The sequence below is a fragment of the Lontra canadensis genome, unplaced genomic scaffold (assembly GCF_010015895.1).
Source record: "Lontra canadensis isolate GAN:19392208 unplaced genomic scaffold, GSC_riverotter_1.0 scaffold43, whole genome shotgun sequence".
NCBI lineage: Eukaryota > Metazoa > Chordata > Mammalia > Carnivora > Mustelidae > Lontra > Lontra canadensis.
Window position 1 is genome coordinate 12,213,414 of NW_022631037.1, and position 18,787 is coordinate 12,232,200.

General features: G+C 54.5%; 1 protein-coding gene across 8 annotated transcripts; it reads right to left on the bottom strand.

Moving 5' to 3' along the window:
- Positions 1-6,104: 6,104 nt before the first annotated feature.
- On the bottom strand, positions 6,105-17,894 carry NFE2L1 (nuclear factor, erythroid 2 like 1). Of its 8 annotated transcripts, none has more exons than XM_032871382.1 (6): positions 17,765-17,894; positions 15,188-16,217; positions 10,216-10,431; positions 9,708-9,797; positions 9,326-9,484; positions 6,105-8,537 (listed from the first exon to the last, which is right to left on the bottom strand). In XM_032871382.1, the coding sequence occupies exons 2-6, from the start codon at positions 15,695-15,697 to the stop codon at positions 7,188-7,190; spliced, it is 2,325 nt and encodes a 774-aa protein (XP_032727273.1). In that variant the 5' UTR covers positions 15,698-16,217; positions 17,765-17,894; the 3' UTR covers positions 6,105-7,187. The 8 variants fall into 8 exon arrangements, with proteins under 8 accessions (XP_032727273.1, XP_032727274.1, XP_032727272.1 ...); XM_032871383.1 differs by lacking the exon at positions 17,765-17,894 and adding an exon at positions 17,333-17,454 and having other exon boundaries at positions 10,216-10,398; XM_032871381.1 differs by lacking the exon at positions 17,765-17,894 and adding an exon at positions 17,333-17,454.
- Between the last annotated feature and the right edge of the window lie 893 nt (positions 17,895-18,787).

Below are 18,787 nucleotides of genomic sequence, written 5' to 3' on the forward strand. Positions count from 1 at the left end.
TGTACTGCATTGTTAGATGCACTGAAATCAGCCTTCAGCCTTCTAGGTGTCCAGAGTGGATTGCTGTTCAGCTTTAGTCTGAACCTCTGGAACCTACTTAATTGCCATTTCTAGCATTCCAGAACCCTCATAAAACCCCCTCATTCTTGCCCTGGGAACATGCTGACATCGATAATGCATGCAGCGAAAATGAAAGTGCGGATAGACTTTCACAGCTTTGTTATCGTTGAAAGCCAGCTGTCACATGTCTAGATGAAGGGTTTTGATAAAGTTTTCTCAAGTGCTTGTTGAAGCCACAAATGCATGCAGAAATGTTGGAAATAAAAGGTACACAGAGGCACAACAAAGCTTCCCTCTGTTTCAGAAGATATCGGAGAGCATTTCTTCAGGCAGCACAAGAGCGAGTTGGATGGTGTCAGTGGAGCTGCGTCATCGTAGACTCCTCACCCGGGAGTTGAAGAGGAGACAGGTGATGACCTTAGTCGCTATATGACCAGAAGAGCTTACTAACCCGGTGACCAGTCACCATCTGAGGTGTCTTCCGTTGTCTTCAATTGAGTTTCAAGTTAGTACAGTAAATGACCACGGAGGCAGTCTGTCAGCTGACAGTGCTCAGGAATCATTGTTTCTGTGTCATTTGAAAGTTTGGTCTAATTATAAATACTTTTTAATAGTTGAGTTTTTAAGTACTTACTTTCAGATATAATCTTATAATCCAGAATTCACTCTAGCTCGGGTCAGTTTGATTTTGACATGGCCATTTGGTGTTTGGCCTTATGTGCTCAGGACATCTTTATGGCTTGTGACAGTGGGAATGTGTGTTATAGTCACTGTTTCCATCACAGAGAAAGGGGAAATGAGAGGAAACTGCTACTCCAAGATAATTGGTGGAACTAGAACTCTGAAATCCAAATTTTCTACAGTGGCTCCAGATCCTAAACTATGTATGGACCTGGTTTCTGTCTGAGATCAAATGAACCTGATCACGTGTCTCCGATGCTAGTATTAATCTGATTTGCAAGTTGGGTATTTCTGGGAGGATAAAAAGACCTTGTTTAAAATTCAGAGTGATAGGGTGGAACTAAGTACAGGCTAGTGTTTCTCCTCTAGCATATGACTGAAAATACAAGTATTGCTACCAGGCCTGCATTCAGCTTTAGTTAAGGAAGGTATCTTGGCTTCATCTTGCTTTTCAGCAGTAGGAACCAATCTGGGCAGAGGCATCTGGGTGTTCTGGTGTGTGGCTACGGAAGCTTGGGGATGGTGGAGCTTAAAGATTCTACAGACAGTCCTTGGGCTGTGATCTGCATATCATCTCGGTTTGACTGTCCAGCACTGAGGTTTTCTTCAGAAGTTACTGCTGTTCTAACCAATGTGTTCACAGTTGCTCAGCTGTCTTCTATGGATGACTTTTAATTGACCTTGGCCTTGAGAGCTTCCCACTGAATAAACTGCTGAATCTTGAAAGCCTTGCACTGGGATGAAAACCATACTTGGTTCTGCTCAGTGGGGGCAGGTAGAGCAAGTATTCTGTTTTCTAGGGCTTTGCTTTTTTTTTTTTTTTTTTCTTTTCTCTTTTTAACCTTAGGCCAGTGAGGCAGCAGGACTATGAGGCAAGGCTGAAACAATAAGTTTACAATATATACTGATGATTTGCTTCTGTAGTTGTTGCTTATATTAAATAGCTTGTGTTTAAATATTTAGTAGCGTGTCTGGATCTGCTTTGTAACCTTGGTGGTTTGTGGTAGTACCAGAGCCACTGTTTACCCCACTGGGCAACTCGGGGGCCTAGCTGTGGGGCACTGGGTCACTGTTTAAATTGCTACTTCAGTCCCTAGCTGAGGACTAAGGTCTAAGACAACTTGGGGCGCCTGGGTGGCTCATTCGTTTTTGTTTTTTTAAGACTTTATTTATTCATTTGACAGAAATCACAAGTAGGCAGAGAGGCAGACAGAGAGGAGAAAGCAGGCTCCCTCCGGAGCAGAGAGCCCGATGTGGGGCTCGATCCCAGGACCCTGAGATGGTGACCTGAGCCTAAAGCAGAGGCTTTAATCCACTGAGTGGGTGGCTCATTTGTTAGGCAGCTGCCTTTGGCTTAGGTCATGATCCCAGAATCCTGGGATCAAGCCCCGCATTGGGCTCCCTGCCCTGTGGGAAGGCTGCTTCTCCCTCTCCCACTCCCTCTGCTTGTGTTCCCTCTCTATCTCTTTTTGTCAAATAAGTAAATAGAATCTTTAAAAAAAAAAAAAAAGACAACTGAATTAGCCTAATTAAATTCGTGTTTAAAAGCACCATCTCCTTAGCCTTTTCCCTGCCTCCTCCCAAGTATAAACTAGGTTTTGTTTCCCTGGTGGAAATAGCATCTGAAATTAAGTAACAAATACCGTGCAACCTCTCTCCATTCTGCAGTTAGACTGGAAAAGAACCAGCTTTAAGACTTCTGTAATATTCCTGTTTGCTCAGAGAGGAAGACAAGTGTTTCTATCCAACTGATTTTGAGAACATGCCTCTTTACTGGGTCCTGAACTCCTCTGGACAGTCTGTGTGCTGGATTCCGTTTGTCCGCTAATCCAGGTGGACATGAACTGTGAAGTCCTGGACAGAGCAAGGGTCAGGACTCCAGCCAGGTGCTAAGCTCCATGTGTACACCGAGCTCCCCCACTATGAGGTTCAGAACTAGAGGCAAGGAGGATTGGCGGCCTCTGTGGGAAAAGTGAAAGGTGAAAGGTTCTTGTTAGGCTGTCAGAATGACAAATTGAAGGTCTGTGAGTCCCTTTCATCTCCCTGATGGGTCCAAGTGATAAGAAAACAAGGCTTAGCCACTCATGATAATGAAGCTTGCGGGTTTTGCTGGACAGTTTCCACACTCGGTCGGGAGAGTGACCTGCAGGGAGGCCGCCAGCAGTCTGCTGCTTGTGCTTGTGTGCGGGTTGTGTCAGTAATGAGATGGACTTCTTGCTGGTCGTGCCATCGGACTGGTTAGTTGGAGCTGAAGTTGTAGAATTAGGTGGGTGCCTCCTGGATGCCGTAGGAGACATGAAGGCGGTGGGGTTAGTACTTTTTAAGAGGGCTGCCTGAGGAAGGCCGGGCTGCGTGCTAAGTCCTCCCCAGTCACTGGCTGGCGGGTTGCTGTCCAGCTTTCCCCCGTCTGGGCGGGAGTCCACCGTGGAGGCCAGGGCTTGGGGACACTGAGCATTCTCTAGCTCACTACCTTCCCCCTCAGTTCTGGACTTCTTCTATTTTTAGTGACACTGAAATACTGACTCCAGCCTCACTGGTGAGATCTGTGTAGGGCAGAGGCTGAAACAAGGGGTGTACTTCAGAATGCCCATGTGAATTAGGATGTGGGGAGAAATCGCCTTGGACAGAGCCCAGTACTAGAGTCAAGACAAAGCCAGGCTTCCGCTCCCACCTGGGCAGGTCACCCTGAAGTCTGGTCCGCAGTTAAGCCTGAGGCCTGCTCATCTCCCTGCCGAGTCTAGGACCTCTTCTCACTTGTCTGAGGTGTAGCAGCTTCTCTGACAGGCCTTATTACTCAAGTCCTCCTGTCTTCTTCCTGCCAGAAGAAGCTGAAGCACCCACTCCACCTGCCAGCGGCAGAAAGAGGTCAACGCCACAGTAAGTGCTGACCAACTTGGCTCAAAGCCCCAGCTAATCAGCAAGATGCGAGACACAACTGTACATCTCTCCATAAGGGGACGTGGGGGAAGGGTGGCAAAAATGTACTTTCTCAGAGCAGGGGCAGCACTTAAGAGGGTGAGAGATGATTTTTTTTTTTTTCTCTTAAAAAACATTTAATTGGGGGCGCCTGGGTGGCTCAGTGGGTTAAGCCACTGCCTTCGGCTCAGGTCATGATCTCAGGGTCCTGGGATCGAGCCCCGCATCGGGCTCTCTCAGTAGGGAGCCTGCTTCCTCCTCTCTGCCTGCCTGCCTCTCTGCCTACTTGTGATCTGTCAAATAAATAAATCTTAAAAAAAAAACATTTAAATGTGTTAGGTTAAAATTGCAAAGCAAGATAAAAGTTACAGCCTAATTGTGTACCTAGAAATACATACACACATTTCTAGAAGGGGTACAAAAACATGACTGAGTTTTACTTGTCACAATTTACTCTTCTATATATAATTTGTATTTTTTATCAGGATGAATTAAAGTTTTTCAAACATAATTTTTAGTCTTACTCTTTTTTCAAGAATCTTGGTTTTATCTGGCTTACAGACATTAGCTAATTCCTAATTAGGAAAGAGCTCGTTTGAGGATGTTTTCCAACTAGATGGGGGTTTAACAACAACAACAACAAAAGCCAGTGTAAACTGAAACAAATAAATTGATGTTATGAATTCTGTTCCACCGCTTCGGATACTCTGGTAGCACCATTAAAGGACTACGGGGCGGGGCGCCTGGGTGCCTCAGTGGGTTAAGCCTCTGCCTTCTACTCAGGTCATGATCCCAGGATCCTGGGATCAAGCCCCGCATCAGGCTCTCTGCTCAGCAGGGAGCCTGCTTCCTCCTCTCTCTCTATGATCTATGTCTGTCAAATAAATAAATTTTTTAAATCTTTAAAAAAAAAAAAAAAAAAGGACTATGGGGCTAGGCCAGGTCACAAGGGGGTACACAGGAGGTTCCACGATGGGGAATCACAGCTTCTGGTCCTAAATCTTGTCTGGTAATGTCACAGGCTGCCAGGTGAGCATTTGTTCCTCACATTTGCTAGCCACTTACCCAGCGTGTGGCGGTGGCTCCAGCAAGCACCCAGCTCTTCGTAGGCTTGATATTAAAGCACATGTTTTGAGGGAGAACAGATTCTGTTCACCTCTGCTGGGAGGCCTTCAGATGCCTTAAACCCTGGAGTCTGGCTTCCTGCTTCTCTAGTTCTATGGTCCTGCTCTTGCGCTCAAGTCTTGGGCCTGTGTCGGTCTCGTGGATTTCTCAGGGTTTGTCTCGGTCATTGGTGTGGCTGCTCTCCCATGCTTTGCACCCCTTTGGTGGGTGGGGCCACCAGAGAAAGCACAGCATGCTCACCATTAAAAATGCACTAACTCATAAGCGGACAAGGAGCTGGGCCAGAGGACAGCACCTCCACCTCGCCTTGTCCTTAGGGAAGCCCAAAAAGGATTCTAAGTCCGTCCCCCCCACCCCCACCCCCCAGGATTCAGTTAGAACCCTGTGAAGAGGTACCAGCACTGCTCAGAAGGTTTAATAGGGTACTTAAGACTTTTTGTCTTTCTAAATTTGTCAACCTCTCCTGTTCTCCACCCACCTTCCCCTGTGAGTTCTGCCTTAGCCACACAATGGCCAGTCCTCCCTCCTGGGGTCTTTTACTCAATTTGAATTCAAAATAGGGAAAAATTGCACTTCAGAATGAATCATCCATTTTATTTTATTTTATTTTGTCATGTGCTCACAGCATCTCTCTCTCTCTCTCTCTCTCTCCTCTCCCTGGCAGGTCAGAGATAAATTAAAAATAAAATCTACAAGGAAAATAATTTATAAAAGCACTTCCCAGGCTCGTGCCTTGTATCCCCACTGCTCAGAACACCCCGCTTTCCCCTGCCCCCCAGCGGGGAGGAGAATCTGGCACTTCTCTTCCCACAACTCACTCCTGCTAGTCTGGAGCTGACTGTACTCCAGAGCCAGGCAGGGGTGGGGGCAGCAGTGGCAAAGAGTTAAAAATAAAGACACTGTGGTCCTGGCCATCTGGCCACCTTGGCGCTGCTCCCCTCTCTGCCTCCCCCAGGCAATCCTCCTGATAGGGGTCTTTACTAAACTGGGGGTATAGAGAAGCAGCCTGTGGCCGAGAGCCTGGGGGTAGGTGCTCTCAGCCCCCATTACATGCACTTCTCATTTTTCTAGAAAGAAACAAACTAACAAAAAAAAGGCAGACGGAGACCTCGGGACAGAGGAGAAAAATCCCAAGTGTTCACACAGTTACACGGAGTCTTTATGGCAAAGAGAACATTTAGCAGCTTTGAATATTGGGGTATCTCCTTTTTACTCAACACAAGCATTCTAGACCCTATAAGTGAAACAGGGCTCAAGCCCTAAAAAAAATCAAAGCGCAAGAAATTCTAGAAGGACTAGTTTTTGTTGCTGGGTTTTGTGGGTTTTTGTCTTCCAGTGACATGCCCAGTTGTTGGTAGGGGAGGCCCGAGGGAAGTGTCACTCCCCAGTTTGTGCTGAATACTGCCTGGCTTGTCCACATCATCCCCCTGCCTCAGAGTAGCCCCCAGGAGGCCACAGGCTCAGCACTGGGGGCACTGCCAGCGCCCCAGCTGCAGAAGAGCTCCAGGCAGCGGGGAGGGGCAGGGGCACGCAGGCGGGCAGAGAACAGCCTTCGCATGCAGGCTCGGATGGAAACGTGGGTGCCTCAGCTCAGGGGGGACCGGGCACAGAGGGAGATGGGAATGGCAGGGCAGTGAAGGACATGCTTGGTGTTGGGGCTGCTGCAACACGGCACGGGGGCCTCGTGACCCTTTCCTGTTCCCTCTCTGACCCTAACTCCTCAAGCGAGTGTTGGGTCCCAATGGCTCCCCTACAAATGAAAACGTTACAGGACACACCCAAGAGCTCCCCATTGGGGCTCCACAGGGCAGGAGCTAAAAGAGCCCACAAGGCCCCTCCCAGATCCTACCTTGTGTTCCACCCTCCCCTGGGGTGAAGTGGGGATTCTTCCTGCCTAGGGCCTAGTCCCACCTAAACCTGCCCTCTGGTACTCTGGCAGAGCCAACCTTAACCTGCCCTTTGATTTTCTTCCCGCTTTGATTTTTTTTGGGTTTTTGTTTTTGTTTTTTTTTTTTCCCAATCCCCCTTCTTTCCTCCCTTCCCTCCTTTCTTCTTTCCAGGAATGAGACTTTCTATGACTTTCCTCTCACAAGATGCCCCCCTTTCCCCTTGGTCGGCCTCCAGCAATGCGAGCACCACCCCTTCCCTCAAAGGAAACAGCAGGGGTGAGGACCCTGTCCACCCAAACGGTCTGGCTGCTTCCGCCCCCCTTCCCCGCCCCACAGGGGGAAGCTGAGCCAGACAGCGCCTGCGCCCTCCTCTTCCTGTCCACTGACCGGCAGTTCATCCCATCTGAGATCTGTTGGATAAGAAGGCATTCAAGTCCCCACTGTAGGTCCAGGTCCAGGCCCAGCCCTTCTCCAGTTTCCATCCCGGTGAGCGTCAACCCCCCTCTCCTCCCAGGCTCACTTTCTTCGGTCCTTTGGCTTCCTCTCCTGTCGCCGGGCCTGCTGGTCGGCCAGGGTGCGGGGAATGAGGAGGACGCTGCCGTCCCCGGCGTACTGGAGTGCGTACTGGCTGGGCGAGTAGGGCCGCCCATTCTCATCCCGAAGCCGCCCGAACACCTCCTGGTACAGGCTCTGGACCTTCTGCTTCATCTGCCGCAGGGACCGGAGGAACTCCACCTTCTCCCGCAGCAGCCGGGCTTTATCGCGCTGCAGGTCCTCCACGTCCCGCTCCAGGTTCAGGATGGTGTCCAGCTTGCGCTTGCGGCAGTTCTGCGCCGCCATCTTGTTCTTGCCCCGGCGCCGGATGTCGCGGATGAGGCTCAGCTGGGCCTCGCTCAGCTGGTACTTGGACAGCAGCTCGTTGAACTCCTCCACCGGCAGGTTGATGATTTTGTCATTGGTGAAGGGGATCTTCATGGCTCGGGCTCGATGCTCGTCCCGGCTCATCTGCTTGTCTAGGAAGTCGGCCTGCTTCTCCTTGCTGCCTTTCTTGAGGGCGCCAGGCGGTGGCAGGTCGGCGGAGTCGAGGGCGCTGGGCGCCATGTTGTACGTGTGGTTGTGGCCCACGTGCTCCAAGTAGGGCAGGCAGGAGAGCTGCGACGGGTCCTGGTAGCTCATGCGGCAGAACTTGGAGTACTCGGGCTGGTAACCCACAGCGCCCTCGGCCTCTTCCAGATCCAGGGTCTCAGAGTCCGAGCTGTACCCAACAGCACCTTCCTCAGAAAAGGAGGAAGAAGCTGAAGAAGAAGCAGAGGAGGAGGAGGAGGAGGAGGAGGAGGAGGAGGAGGAAGAGCTGCCTTCGGAGCCGCTCAGGGACGAAGGGCTATGGCTGGAGTCCAAGGAGAGGCCTGAGTCAGAGTCGAACTCCTCTTCGAGCTGGGAGGCCTGCACGGGGTTGAAGCCCTCCTCGATGGCCAGGTCCATCAGGCTGATCTCGTCCAGCATGGCTTCGTCTAGCAGGCCCCCCAGTGGGTCGGGCAGCTCAGGGCCTGCCGTGTCGTTGGCGGTGCCGTTGAGCTGGGGCGGGAAGAAGAGCCCCGCCAGGTTGGTGGAGCCAAAGGTGGAGTTGAGGCTGGTGGAGTTGCTGGGGACCAGCGGGAGCAGCGTGGAGCTGCCGGCCACAGGCAGGCTCTCCGCCTCGGGACTGAAGAGTGAGAAGTCCTGGCTGCAGCCCCCCAGGGACGCCTGATGCAGGCTGACATTCTGATTGATGGGAGTGTTGGGGGCAAGGCTGTAGTTGGTGCTCAGGGGGTCTCCAGGAGGGGCGCTGTACAGGATCTCACTGGTCGAAGTGTTCACTTCCATGGCCTGGCAGGGGAAAGAGCGTCACGGTTCGTTCTGAGCAGACTCCCTCTCCCCGGGCTGGGGGGGCACGGCAGCAAGCACCCAGCACAGGCACAGCCGCGCGGTGGGAAGGCGAGAGACTGGAATCCAGAGCCCAGGGTCAACTCCCAGTCCTGCTCGGTCCACCAGGCCTTCGAGGCCTGGCAGATATGGATGGACCCCACCCAACGCAGGGCTGCCCAGCTCTCAGCTGTGTTTGGCCAGACTCCCTACCTCCGAGAGAGAGGCAAGGAAAACACACAACCCTGCCTACCTCTCCTCTGTAAAATCTGCACAGCCAAGAACACCCAGCCTTGGAGGGACAAAGCCCAGCTGTACCACCTGCCCTGGGACCACGGGCACATCACTTAACCTCTCTGAGCTTCAATTTCCTCACCTTTAAAATAACAAAGGCCTGACTAGATGACCGTAAGGGGCAGGAGCCGGCCCCAGCCGCAAACACACCGCACCAGTGTCCGGCTGTAGGAACGCTAAAGCTGGAAGCATGCGCTTAAGCGATTACCTACCTCGAAGGAAGAAGGCAAACCTAGGGGACAGTCCTGTTTCAGAAGGCTCAGCTCTAACCCGAACCCACATCCTGACTGCACCCCCTACCCCAAGGAGACACCTGGACGATGACCTCTCAGTGTCCCCACTTTCCCATGGATGAGAAAATTGTTCCTTTCTCTTCCCAGAGGAGAAAAATTTCGCAGCTGAATGGAACACCCCCTGCCCCTGCCCGAGAGGTTTGCGTCCTGTTCGGGTGATCCTACCTGCATTTCCATAATGGACATGAGATCTTGCCACTGCTGCTCCAAATCAAATGGCGACTCTGTCCCCGTCAGGAGAGGAGACAAGAGGTTGTTTTGAAGATCTGGGGGCTCGCTCTCACTAGGCACTGCTTCTGTTATGCTGGAAATGTCTGCTGGAAACTAGGGCAAAACACAGAGGTTTTAACGAGGGGAAGACAAGACCACTGTCGCGTTCCTCCCAGAGACTACCAGCTGAGGTTCTGTCTCCTCCTTCCTCTGAATTCACCCCTGCAGCCAGGAGCAGGCCAGCCCCAGGGGCTGGCCCCCCGGACAGCTGCAGAGGGACATACGGCGTGCAGGCTGCCCTGCTGGCTCGGTGGGTGCTCCCTGGAGTCCTGCTCACCTCAGCATTCTCCCCAAAGGGGCAGGTGGCCTCCAGCAGCCTAAGGCACTCTTCCAGGGACAGGGCCGTCTGGTCCTCCCCACCAGGCACCTGTGGCAACAGCAACCGTAAGTCTGACTGACCTGGGCCTCGGCCGCCTGCGGGCCGAAGCCTCTGCCCCATCCTTTCCCCAGCCTTCAGGGAAGCCAAAGGAGGGCCGAGACAGCCGCAGGCCTACACTCTCCCTCTGTGCCCAGGATGATGGCTGGCCCTGCATCCCAAACTCCAGGAAAGACCAGAGGGAGAGTGGAAGATTCCTGACAAACAGGAAGCTGCTAGATGCTTTGCTTCCTCCCTGCTGGTTGTCACCAAGGCCTGGCCCCTCTGCTTCTGTTGCTCATCCACTCCCCCTTCCTCAGCCCAAGTGACTTAGAGACCCCAACCCAAAAGATATATTCAGGTTTAACCCACAGACAGAAGCTGCCTTCTCTAAGGAGAAGTTTCTAGAAGTGGGCAGAGGTGGGGGTACCTGTGCAGGGAAGCTCTCCCCAGTTTCTCCATCCACTAGCAGGTTTCGCGCCAGAGCTTCTGCGCCCTCGCCTGACCAGGTGTCCTCCTGCTCCGCTCCATCTCGCACGTCCTTATCCACATCCTGCTCCTTCTGGCGATGACTATAGTCAAAAATCTCACGCCCAGCCCCCAGGTCAATATCCTGTCGCCAAAGGATGTCAATCAGATCTATGTCCTGAAAGACAGATCACCGCAACTTTAGCTCTTGGATCCAGGGGACTTTCCTAGCATCACTCTGATTAGACCTGGGAGTGGTGGGCAGCTCTCCCAGCCTCTGTCCCCTCTGTACCAACAGGGCTTCACTCATCCATTTCCGGATACCAGCCTCCATAAAAAATAAGAACAACAACAACAACAACAAAAAAAAACGAGCTAGCAAAAATTACCAGCATGATCAACCTCAGACAAGCCTGTGGGCTTAGGCCCAGAGATACAGCCAGGCCAAAAGGCAGGGCCACCTCACCGCTACACCAGAAAGAAGGGGGAAGGAAGCAGGAGACACTTCTCATTCTGGGAATGAGAATCCCTTCGAACTCGGGTTTGTTGTAGGATGCTGGCCAGGCCAGGCAAGGGCGAACTGTTACGCAGAATTACTCCGAGGTGGCCAGGCTTGCATCAGCCTATGGTGCCATTTCATTTGCATAAAGGGGTGGGGTGGGCCAGAGAGGAAAATCCCTGCATTTGCAACCACCTGCTGCCACCAATGACAACGACAGGCTGCCTCCAGCCCTTCCTACAGCCATTCCCCCTTCCAAGGCTGAGGCAGGAGTCAGGCTGGACACCCACAACTCTTAAAGCCCAGGCTCACCTCAAGATCCATCCCTGCCAGAATTCCCACTCTCAGCTGATCCTAGCAAGCTGCTTCCGTCTCAGGAGAGCCTCAGGCAGTCAGCTGATTCTCACTGGGCACCCCACCCCTGCCAAGGCCGGCCCCTGGTGTCCCCTCACACCAGCACTATCACTCCCTTCCTCACCACACCCCAGGCCTCACTGCCGCTCCATCAGTCAACCCACTCAAGGACATGGGCCCCATCACCGCTCAGCCACAACTGCCACCTCAGCCACCAAAATGCCTCCTTCCCACTCTGCCCTGGTGGCTCCTATCAGTTCCTGCACCAACTGCCAACCCCAAAGCCACCAGCATAGAACCCCAATAAATAAGAGCCATTTGGCCTTCCTACACATGCCATCCCCCTGTGGCTGAAGAAACCCTGAACTCCTGGCTTCCATTCAGAGATTCAAAAAGCACTTTCCAGAAAGCAATTTCCTTACATGAGACCCACCCCCAAGTCCTGACCAAGCACCCCTTTCCCACCGTAACCCTCCCAGATCCCAAGACCTCCCAGGTGTACCTCTCCCTTTAGTCTCTCCCACATACACCAACCTGAACAGAAGCCCTGGACCCAGGAGCAGAGGGGGGCTGGGCCACCCGGTGCCCAGCCAGCAAAGAGTTAAGGGGCCGGCTCCCTTTGGCATGGCCCCCACCACTGTGAGAGCTGCGGTCCAGGCGGGTCATGGTCTGCGAGATGAGCCCCAGGGCAGCTGGTGCCGGGAAGCCGGACAGGGGGCTGCAAGGAGCTCTTGGCTTGCAGGGAGCACGCCAGGCTGGAAGGGTGGCCCCTTGCTAGCTCCAAGGGGCCCGAGGAGGGTGCCCCGCCCGTGCTGCTGCCTGGGCGGCCCAGCCCAGCCCCCTTCCTCCATCCTCGAGCAGCCCCCTCCCACCTCACAACCCCAGTTCCACTCAGGCACCCAGCAGCCCCCACCCTGAGCTCACCGCAGAGGCTGCAGTGAGATGGGACTCCCACCCCATGCTCCGTGCTCAAGCTGCAGAGGAGAGCCAGCTCCCTCCGGGGCCTAGCCTCCCGCTCCTCCCTCTCTCCCCCTCCCCACGCCCCCCAAACTTGTTACCTAGGCTGCAGCAAGGAGCCAATCCCCTCCCCCTCCCACCCGCAGGTCACTGCTGAGGCTGCGGAGAGCCAATCCCCTCCCCCAGGTCAGCAGCTGGGCTGCGGAAAGAGCCAATCCCCTCCCACCATCGTTACCTAGGCTGCGACGAGAGCCAATCTCCTCCCCCAAGTCTCCGCTGGAGATGCGGAAGGAGCCAATCCCCTCCCACCGCCTGTTACCTAGCTGCAGCCGGGAGCCAATCTCTGCACCAGGGCAGCTGGAGGAGCTGCCGCAAGGAACCAGCCCATCCCTGGGCCGCCTCCGTCTCCTCAAGGAGACGCACCCAGGGGCGGGCAGCCCCACCCAGCCCAGTCAGCCAGCCGGGGTGGCGCAGTGAGAGAGCCCTGGGGGGAAGGGGTGCCCCTCTCCCTCCTGTCGCATCCTGCCTTCCCCAGCCCACTCAGGACCGGGCAGAAACCACTCCCGCAGCTTCTCGGGGAATCTAGCTCTTCCCTGGAAGTGGAGTTCTCCTGTTCCTCAGCAGGGCTGCGGCCGGTCATCCTGAAGCCCAAGGATCCCAAGCCAGGCTGGGCAAGGACCCACCCTGCACCCAGCCCCGCTGGGAGCCAGGGGCTCTGTCCCCCGACTCTAGGCCAGAGGACAGGAAGGAGGACAGCCGCCCGCACACAAGCGGAGAGGTCACAGTGCCGGCCAGGCCTGCCCCAGGCAGGAGGAGGAAGCCCGAGCCTGAAGACCATACCCCAAGGAGCTGGATGCTCCCCCACATCCTGGCCGCACGTGTGCACCACGCGCCCCCCTCACCCCAGCTTTGTTCAAGAGCTGCTCTGGCAGGCCCCGGCCCACAACCCTAACGCCAGGAAAACGGCACCCACAGAATCAGCAGCACAGTTCCACCGTCCATCCTCACTGCTGCACCCCTCGAGCCTAAGGTCAGGTCAGGGACAGTATGTTCTCCTTGGTCACAGACTGCTCCTCGCTGGGAAGAGCTGTAGGCAAGCCACCCCCTGCTCTGGGCAGAGTGCCAACCTCCAGGGGAATCCTATCCCTGACAAGGGCCTGGGCTTGGGCTGTCCGTGGAAGCGGCCTGGCGGCAGGGGAGCGCTGCCACCCCGGGGGGAGAATACCAGCTCCAGCAGCGCCTGTCACATGCTCAGGACCTGGGTATTTTTATCCCTGAGTTGCTGAGGAAATGTTGTTCTAGATGCGAAATAATCCTCCCTTCCCCCACACCCAGCCTAGGGCCCTCTGACCCACCCCCAACCCCCAAAGGGAGCAGAAAAGGCCTGGGGTCAGGGACAGCACAACCTCCATGAGGGGCAAGAAATGGAAGAAAGCAGGGTCTAAGTCTCATCCCGTTCTGCCCCAACCCAGCCGATGACCTCCATCGTTCCCACCCCATCGTGTCCCAGGAGAGCTCCGAACAGGAAGGGGACGGGAGCTTCACCTGCAGAGCTGCCAGGAGCAAGCCCAGTTACACAGCCAGCCCTTGGGGAGCCACATGAGGGCAGGAGGACGGAGACTGAGGCTGGGACGCATACTTCTTCAGACCACCATGCCAAGACTGAAGCCCATTTGAAGGAAAAGGACAGAGGAACAGAAAAAAGGTAAAGTTCCCAGTGGCACTGTAGAATCTAGGAACTGAGGCACTGCGAGGTAAGGAACACTCACAGCTCCCGTGCTCAGATACTTCTAGATTATCTGATCCTCTCAAAGCAGATCCGGCGTGAGGCAGCTAAGCAGAGAGCAGCCCTGGCACTAAGACGTGTGGGGCCAGATCCCTCTGCCGTTGGGGTCCTGTCCCTTTTTAGTAAGTTTCACAGCATCCCAACTAGACGCCAACGGCACCTCTTGCAGTTGTGGCAACCAGAACTGTCTCTACACATGGCCATCTGTCCCCTGGACAGGCAAAATCACCCCCACAGAACACCACCCGCCCAGAGGAAGCCACAACCTTTTACAGCTACTGACATTCAAAGAAATGAACTCAGTAATGGGCTCAATTGCAAGACAGGAGTAGAACCTGGTCAGACTGGTAGGCAGAAAAAGACCCAAGATCTGTAGCACCTGTAAAACTTTCTACATACCACCCCTCCTCCCCAGGACTGGGCTCTGGAAAACCCGGCCCAGCGCAATCCAGCCTTCCCTTTCCCTAATGGCGAGGAGAGTGCAGCAGGCCTTTTCTCAAGCTCCTTAAGGCTGAGTGGCCAGGCCTAGCCCAAACACAGAGCTCAAAGTGGTTTTAACATCACGTTGAAGTGGGAGCAGCAGGAGCCGTTCACCTCCACAAAGTCAAGTGTCTCACTTTCTGCCCCGAACAACGTGTCAGCCACGCGTCAGGAGCCGAAGACCTCTGACAGCTCCAAGCAAGCTGACTGAGGTGGCAGAAGGCAGTTTCTCTTTTCTCTTCTAGCTCCCAGCCCTCTCTTCCCTACTCCCCTCAGCAGGCCTCCAGCAAGGAATGGGAGCCCTGGCCCTCTCCGGGCCAAGAATAACTATCTAAATCTGCCCCTTGGCTCGGGCCCAGGAGAGCTGACTTATCAAGGACCTTACAACAACAGGCCTGACCACAAAGGAGGAGAATTTCAGGATATGCATGTGTGTTTTGATGTGGGGGAGGTACAAGGCAAGAGTCCACGATGTATTTGTGTCTTAGCAACAGATACACACCGCATCAAAGCCCATCACAACACCACTCCCTCCCCCACCCCGGGGGCCTCCAGCAGTTGTGTTGAAATCCAAGCAGTAAACACGCTGGCATGTTCTAGGAACCTCCCACTGCCCTGCCGGTACATTTAGAGGTGGGTCAATGGTTCAAAACAAGGAAATGCTCCCCCCCACCCCCACCCCCGCCCATCACCGTCCCGGTCAGACAATTCAGCTCATTCCTGCCAAAGAACAACGCCTGAGACCCCCTCCCATGCCACTCCAGTTCTTTACAGCGGTCAGTCCTGTGATCTCGCTCCTTCAGAACCAGCCCCCCACCCCCAGTCCCCTCTCACCCACCCCGATGTGTGGTCACTAACCTCTTTGGTTAGGTCTCCACTGACTGGAGGGGCTACAGCTCCCAAATCCTCCAGATCTTCACTGAATCCCTGCTCCGTCTCGCTTTCTCGCACCCCGTTGTCTGGGCCTGTCACATCTTGGAGGCCACTGGAACTCTCGAGGGTGAGGCCTGAGCTGGGCTGGCTGCCAGAGACAGACCCCTCTGGATCCCGGTGGACCAGCCAGGCGTTGACCTCAGTGGTCGGCACCTGGAACCTGTCCAGGGCCCTCACCTGACTGAGGAGCCGCCGGGCAGTGAAGTAATTGTCCAGGTCTATGCTCTTGGGGTGGATACCATAGCCATCCAAGGTATTCCTCAGGTTGTGGAACTGGGTCTGAGTATAGGCAGAACTGGGCCCCAGGATGATCTCCCGGAGCGGGGGAAGCTGTGAGGTCAGGTAAGTATCCACGTCCACCCGCACCCCAATCAAGCTCAGCAAAATGGTGAACTGGAGAAGTCCTTCCGTTAAGTATTTCTTCAGAGAAAGCATTGCTGAAGGACCAGAATGTTTATGCTTTTTGGTTTTTAAATCTTCCAAAAGACAAATCAAGGCCACTGCTCTGGTGCTCCAGCCAGCAAGTTACCCTCCTCAGGGCCAAACCCTGTATCCCACCCTGGCAGAACACAGGGGCTGAGCTCCCGGATGGCCTCAGAGCAAAGCACACCCTGTGAAGCCAAGGCCTCTCTCCAGACCACATTCACTTTTCCCTTCTCGGCACCTCACCTCAGCGTGTACAACTGTTGCTAACCCAGTCCAGGCCCTCAAGGCCCACGTGACTTACTGTCTCCAGAGTCCACATACAGTCACTTCCTCACTCACATTGGTTGTCCTCTCTGTAGATTCCACTGCAGGCTGTTCTCAGGAACAGCTGACGGGCTGTTTTGTTTTGTTTTTTTTTTTTTTTCCTTTTCCCTAAGGTTTATTTTCTTTGGCTGGAGCTACAGGCCTTTTGTCTTGGGTCAGAGTGTCCCGCCTCCTCCACACTTACCAGGGGGGTTTCCAGAGAAACCTGAAATGGGAATCACAAGAGCAACAGAATAAGATTCCAGAATTTTCACACCATGATCAAGGCAGAAGGCAGGAAACACATTCAATTGCCACTTTCGTATTTTATTGAAAAATAAGTCAATTACTTTCAGAAAAATAAAAACCAAAAATCTGTTATAAGTGGAACTATGAAGAGAAAATACTGCTCATAAAGGATCCCCCTTTCTGGATTCTAAATTTGTAATACCCTAAAAGGTAGCTTGTTTGGATAAGCAGATAATGCCTGGGGCATCCAAAATATTTTACATGATGTCTGATTTACCAACCCTCCCCCCCATCCACACACCACCCAGCTTCTATTTTTAGCTTGAGAAGCCCATTTCCTAACTTAAAGAAAAGTTGTATCCTCCATCTCTCAAGACAAAACTGCCTACAATCTCTGTCCCTTCCAGTTCTAAAGGGAACGGAGAAACTAGTAATGGGAAAAGAGTATATGAGGACAACGTTCAGGACACCACTTCACGACAGAATAACGCCTTTTGTTTTACCAACTTTAAAATATGGTTTCTCTTTCCTATCTCTCACATTAAAAGGGGAAAGGGGATGGTGAGAGGTCTTGTGGGGGCGGGGAGCAGTGAGGCAGGAGGATTATTCCACCCAGAATTTGCAATAGGCAGGTTATATTTTCATTTATATGACCTTCTGAGCCAAAGCAGAAGGATAAGACCCAAGTTCTCAACCTAAATAGCCAAGTGGGGAAGGAGTAAATCTGCCTTTCAGTTTCTGGTCTCTACTTCTGAGTTTCCATTAACCTCATAAACCAAGACGTAACTCTTCTCTTCATTGTCGTGACCCACCTACCAACTTCATCCTAAAGGGGAAGAGTGACACACGGACAGGGACGGACGAACGAACACACACACACACACACACACACACACACACACACACACCTTATTTGGTTAAAGTAAACACAACTGCGACCCAGAATTCCTGCTAACACTACCCTCCCGTTCTCACGCAATTTATTACTAAAACCTCCCAAGAGACAAGTTCGAGAAACCGGGCAAGGCCCCATAAAGACGAAGAAGGCCAGACGCCTCTGGTCTGAGCCCAGTCCCACCCCGCCCCGGATACCCGAGTCCGGCTGGGACCAAGTCGCCATGCCCGCTGTCGGCGTCTCGGCTTCTACCCTTCTGGGGCAACAGCGAACAAGTGCGACTCAGCCGGCCTTGACCCACCCTCACAGCCAAACCCCACCCCGCCCTCCGTCCCGATGGCCCCACCCCGTTCCAGGCCTGGGCCTCACACCACGCCTTCTCGCGCCCTCAGCCCTCCCCAGTCCAACCCACCCCGGAGCTGGCTTTCTCCAAGGCTTCGCGGCCCCTCCCTGCCAGGCCCAGGGCCCGGGCCCGTAGCGAAGCCCGCTCGCCCGCCCGTTCCCGCCTCCTGCCTCCTGCCTCTAGCCCAAGGGCTCCACCCCGCCGCCCTTCACCCCACAAGCCTCAGTCCCGCGGGGCTCCGCCCGCCCCCCCCCACCGGCGTCGGGGAAAGGAATGTGCTTGATACCCGCTGCAGAGCTCAGCGTCCGCCGCTGCCGCCACAGCAGGCTCTCAGCCCGAGTCCCGGCCTTGCCGCCGCCACCGCCGGCCGGCCTAGAGCTCCCCAGCCTCCGCTTCCCTCCCCGCCCCCTCCTCCCACCTCACTCGGAAGCCCGCCCTCCGCGTCCTTCCTAGGACTACGTTTCTCCAATCAACGAGCCGAGACTGCGGCCTTCGCCGGATGTCACTTTGATTGACAGCCAAAAGAGCCCAATGGCTGAGCGTGCCTCCTCCTTCCTCTCCCGATTTCCCAAGACTGACATGGCCCACAGCCCAGTGCGCACATCGGCCCGCCCCGCGGCGTGGGCTCACCAATAAGTGGGGTGAAGGCCTTATTGCCCGGCATTCTGGCCCCTCCGCGGTGCGTCGGCCTTCCGAGGTACTATAGGTTGGGCGCGGAGTAATGTGTGCAAGCTGAGCGCTTCCAGTGTATTCCTCGGCTGGGGGATAAAGGCTTAGGGCCGGGGGTGAGAGCTGGTATCACTGCCGGAGCGCGGAATTCTCCCCCCGCCCCGAAGGTTCCCACGGTGACTTGCAAAAGCCCAGTGAGACCTGAGGGGGCCGAGGCGGGACACAGAGCATGTGTTCCCGTGGTGGCGACGCTCGAGCCGCCATATTGGGTGCTGGCAGCGGAAACCGCTATCGCCGCTTCCGCTCTGTGCTGGCCCGGCAGCGTGGCCCGAGCCAGTCAGGGACGGTTGCGTCGCAAGTGGCGGGCAAGGGTCGCATTGCGGGAAAGGCCCAGCGGGCGGGTTGCCACCACGGTGGTGGGACGTTGACGGTGTGAAGGATATGGCATGACTGGCGAGTTTTGTAGTGATAGGGACACCCCATAGAGTTCTCTTCCCCGTCTTGTCTGCCCCGCCCGCCCAGACCACGGAGCTTAGTTTTGCCTTTCAGGAACTTTCTTCGATTTCGGGTGCTGGCCAATCTCACCTAGCCGACATCTTTGTGATTTTTCAAACATTGCTTTATACCCAGCTTCACCTGG

Excerpts from the sequence above, each read along its gene's own strand:
- NFE2L1 (XM_032871382.1), bottom strand. The coding sequence starts at position 15,697 with ATGCTTTCTCTGAAGAAATACTTAACGGAAGGACTTCTCCAGTTCACC. Across the intron at positions 10,432-15,187 it reads GTGGAGACCTAACCAAAGAG|GACATAGATCTGATTGACAT; the intron begins GTTAGTGACCAC and ends TCTGTCTTTCAG. Across the intron at positions 9,798-10,215 it reads GGGAGAGCTTCCCTGCACAG|GTGCCTGGTGGGGAGGACCA; the intron begins GTACCCCCACCT and ends CTGTTGCCACAG.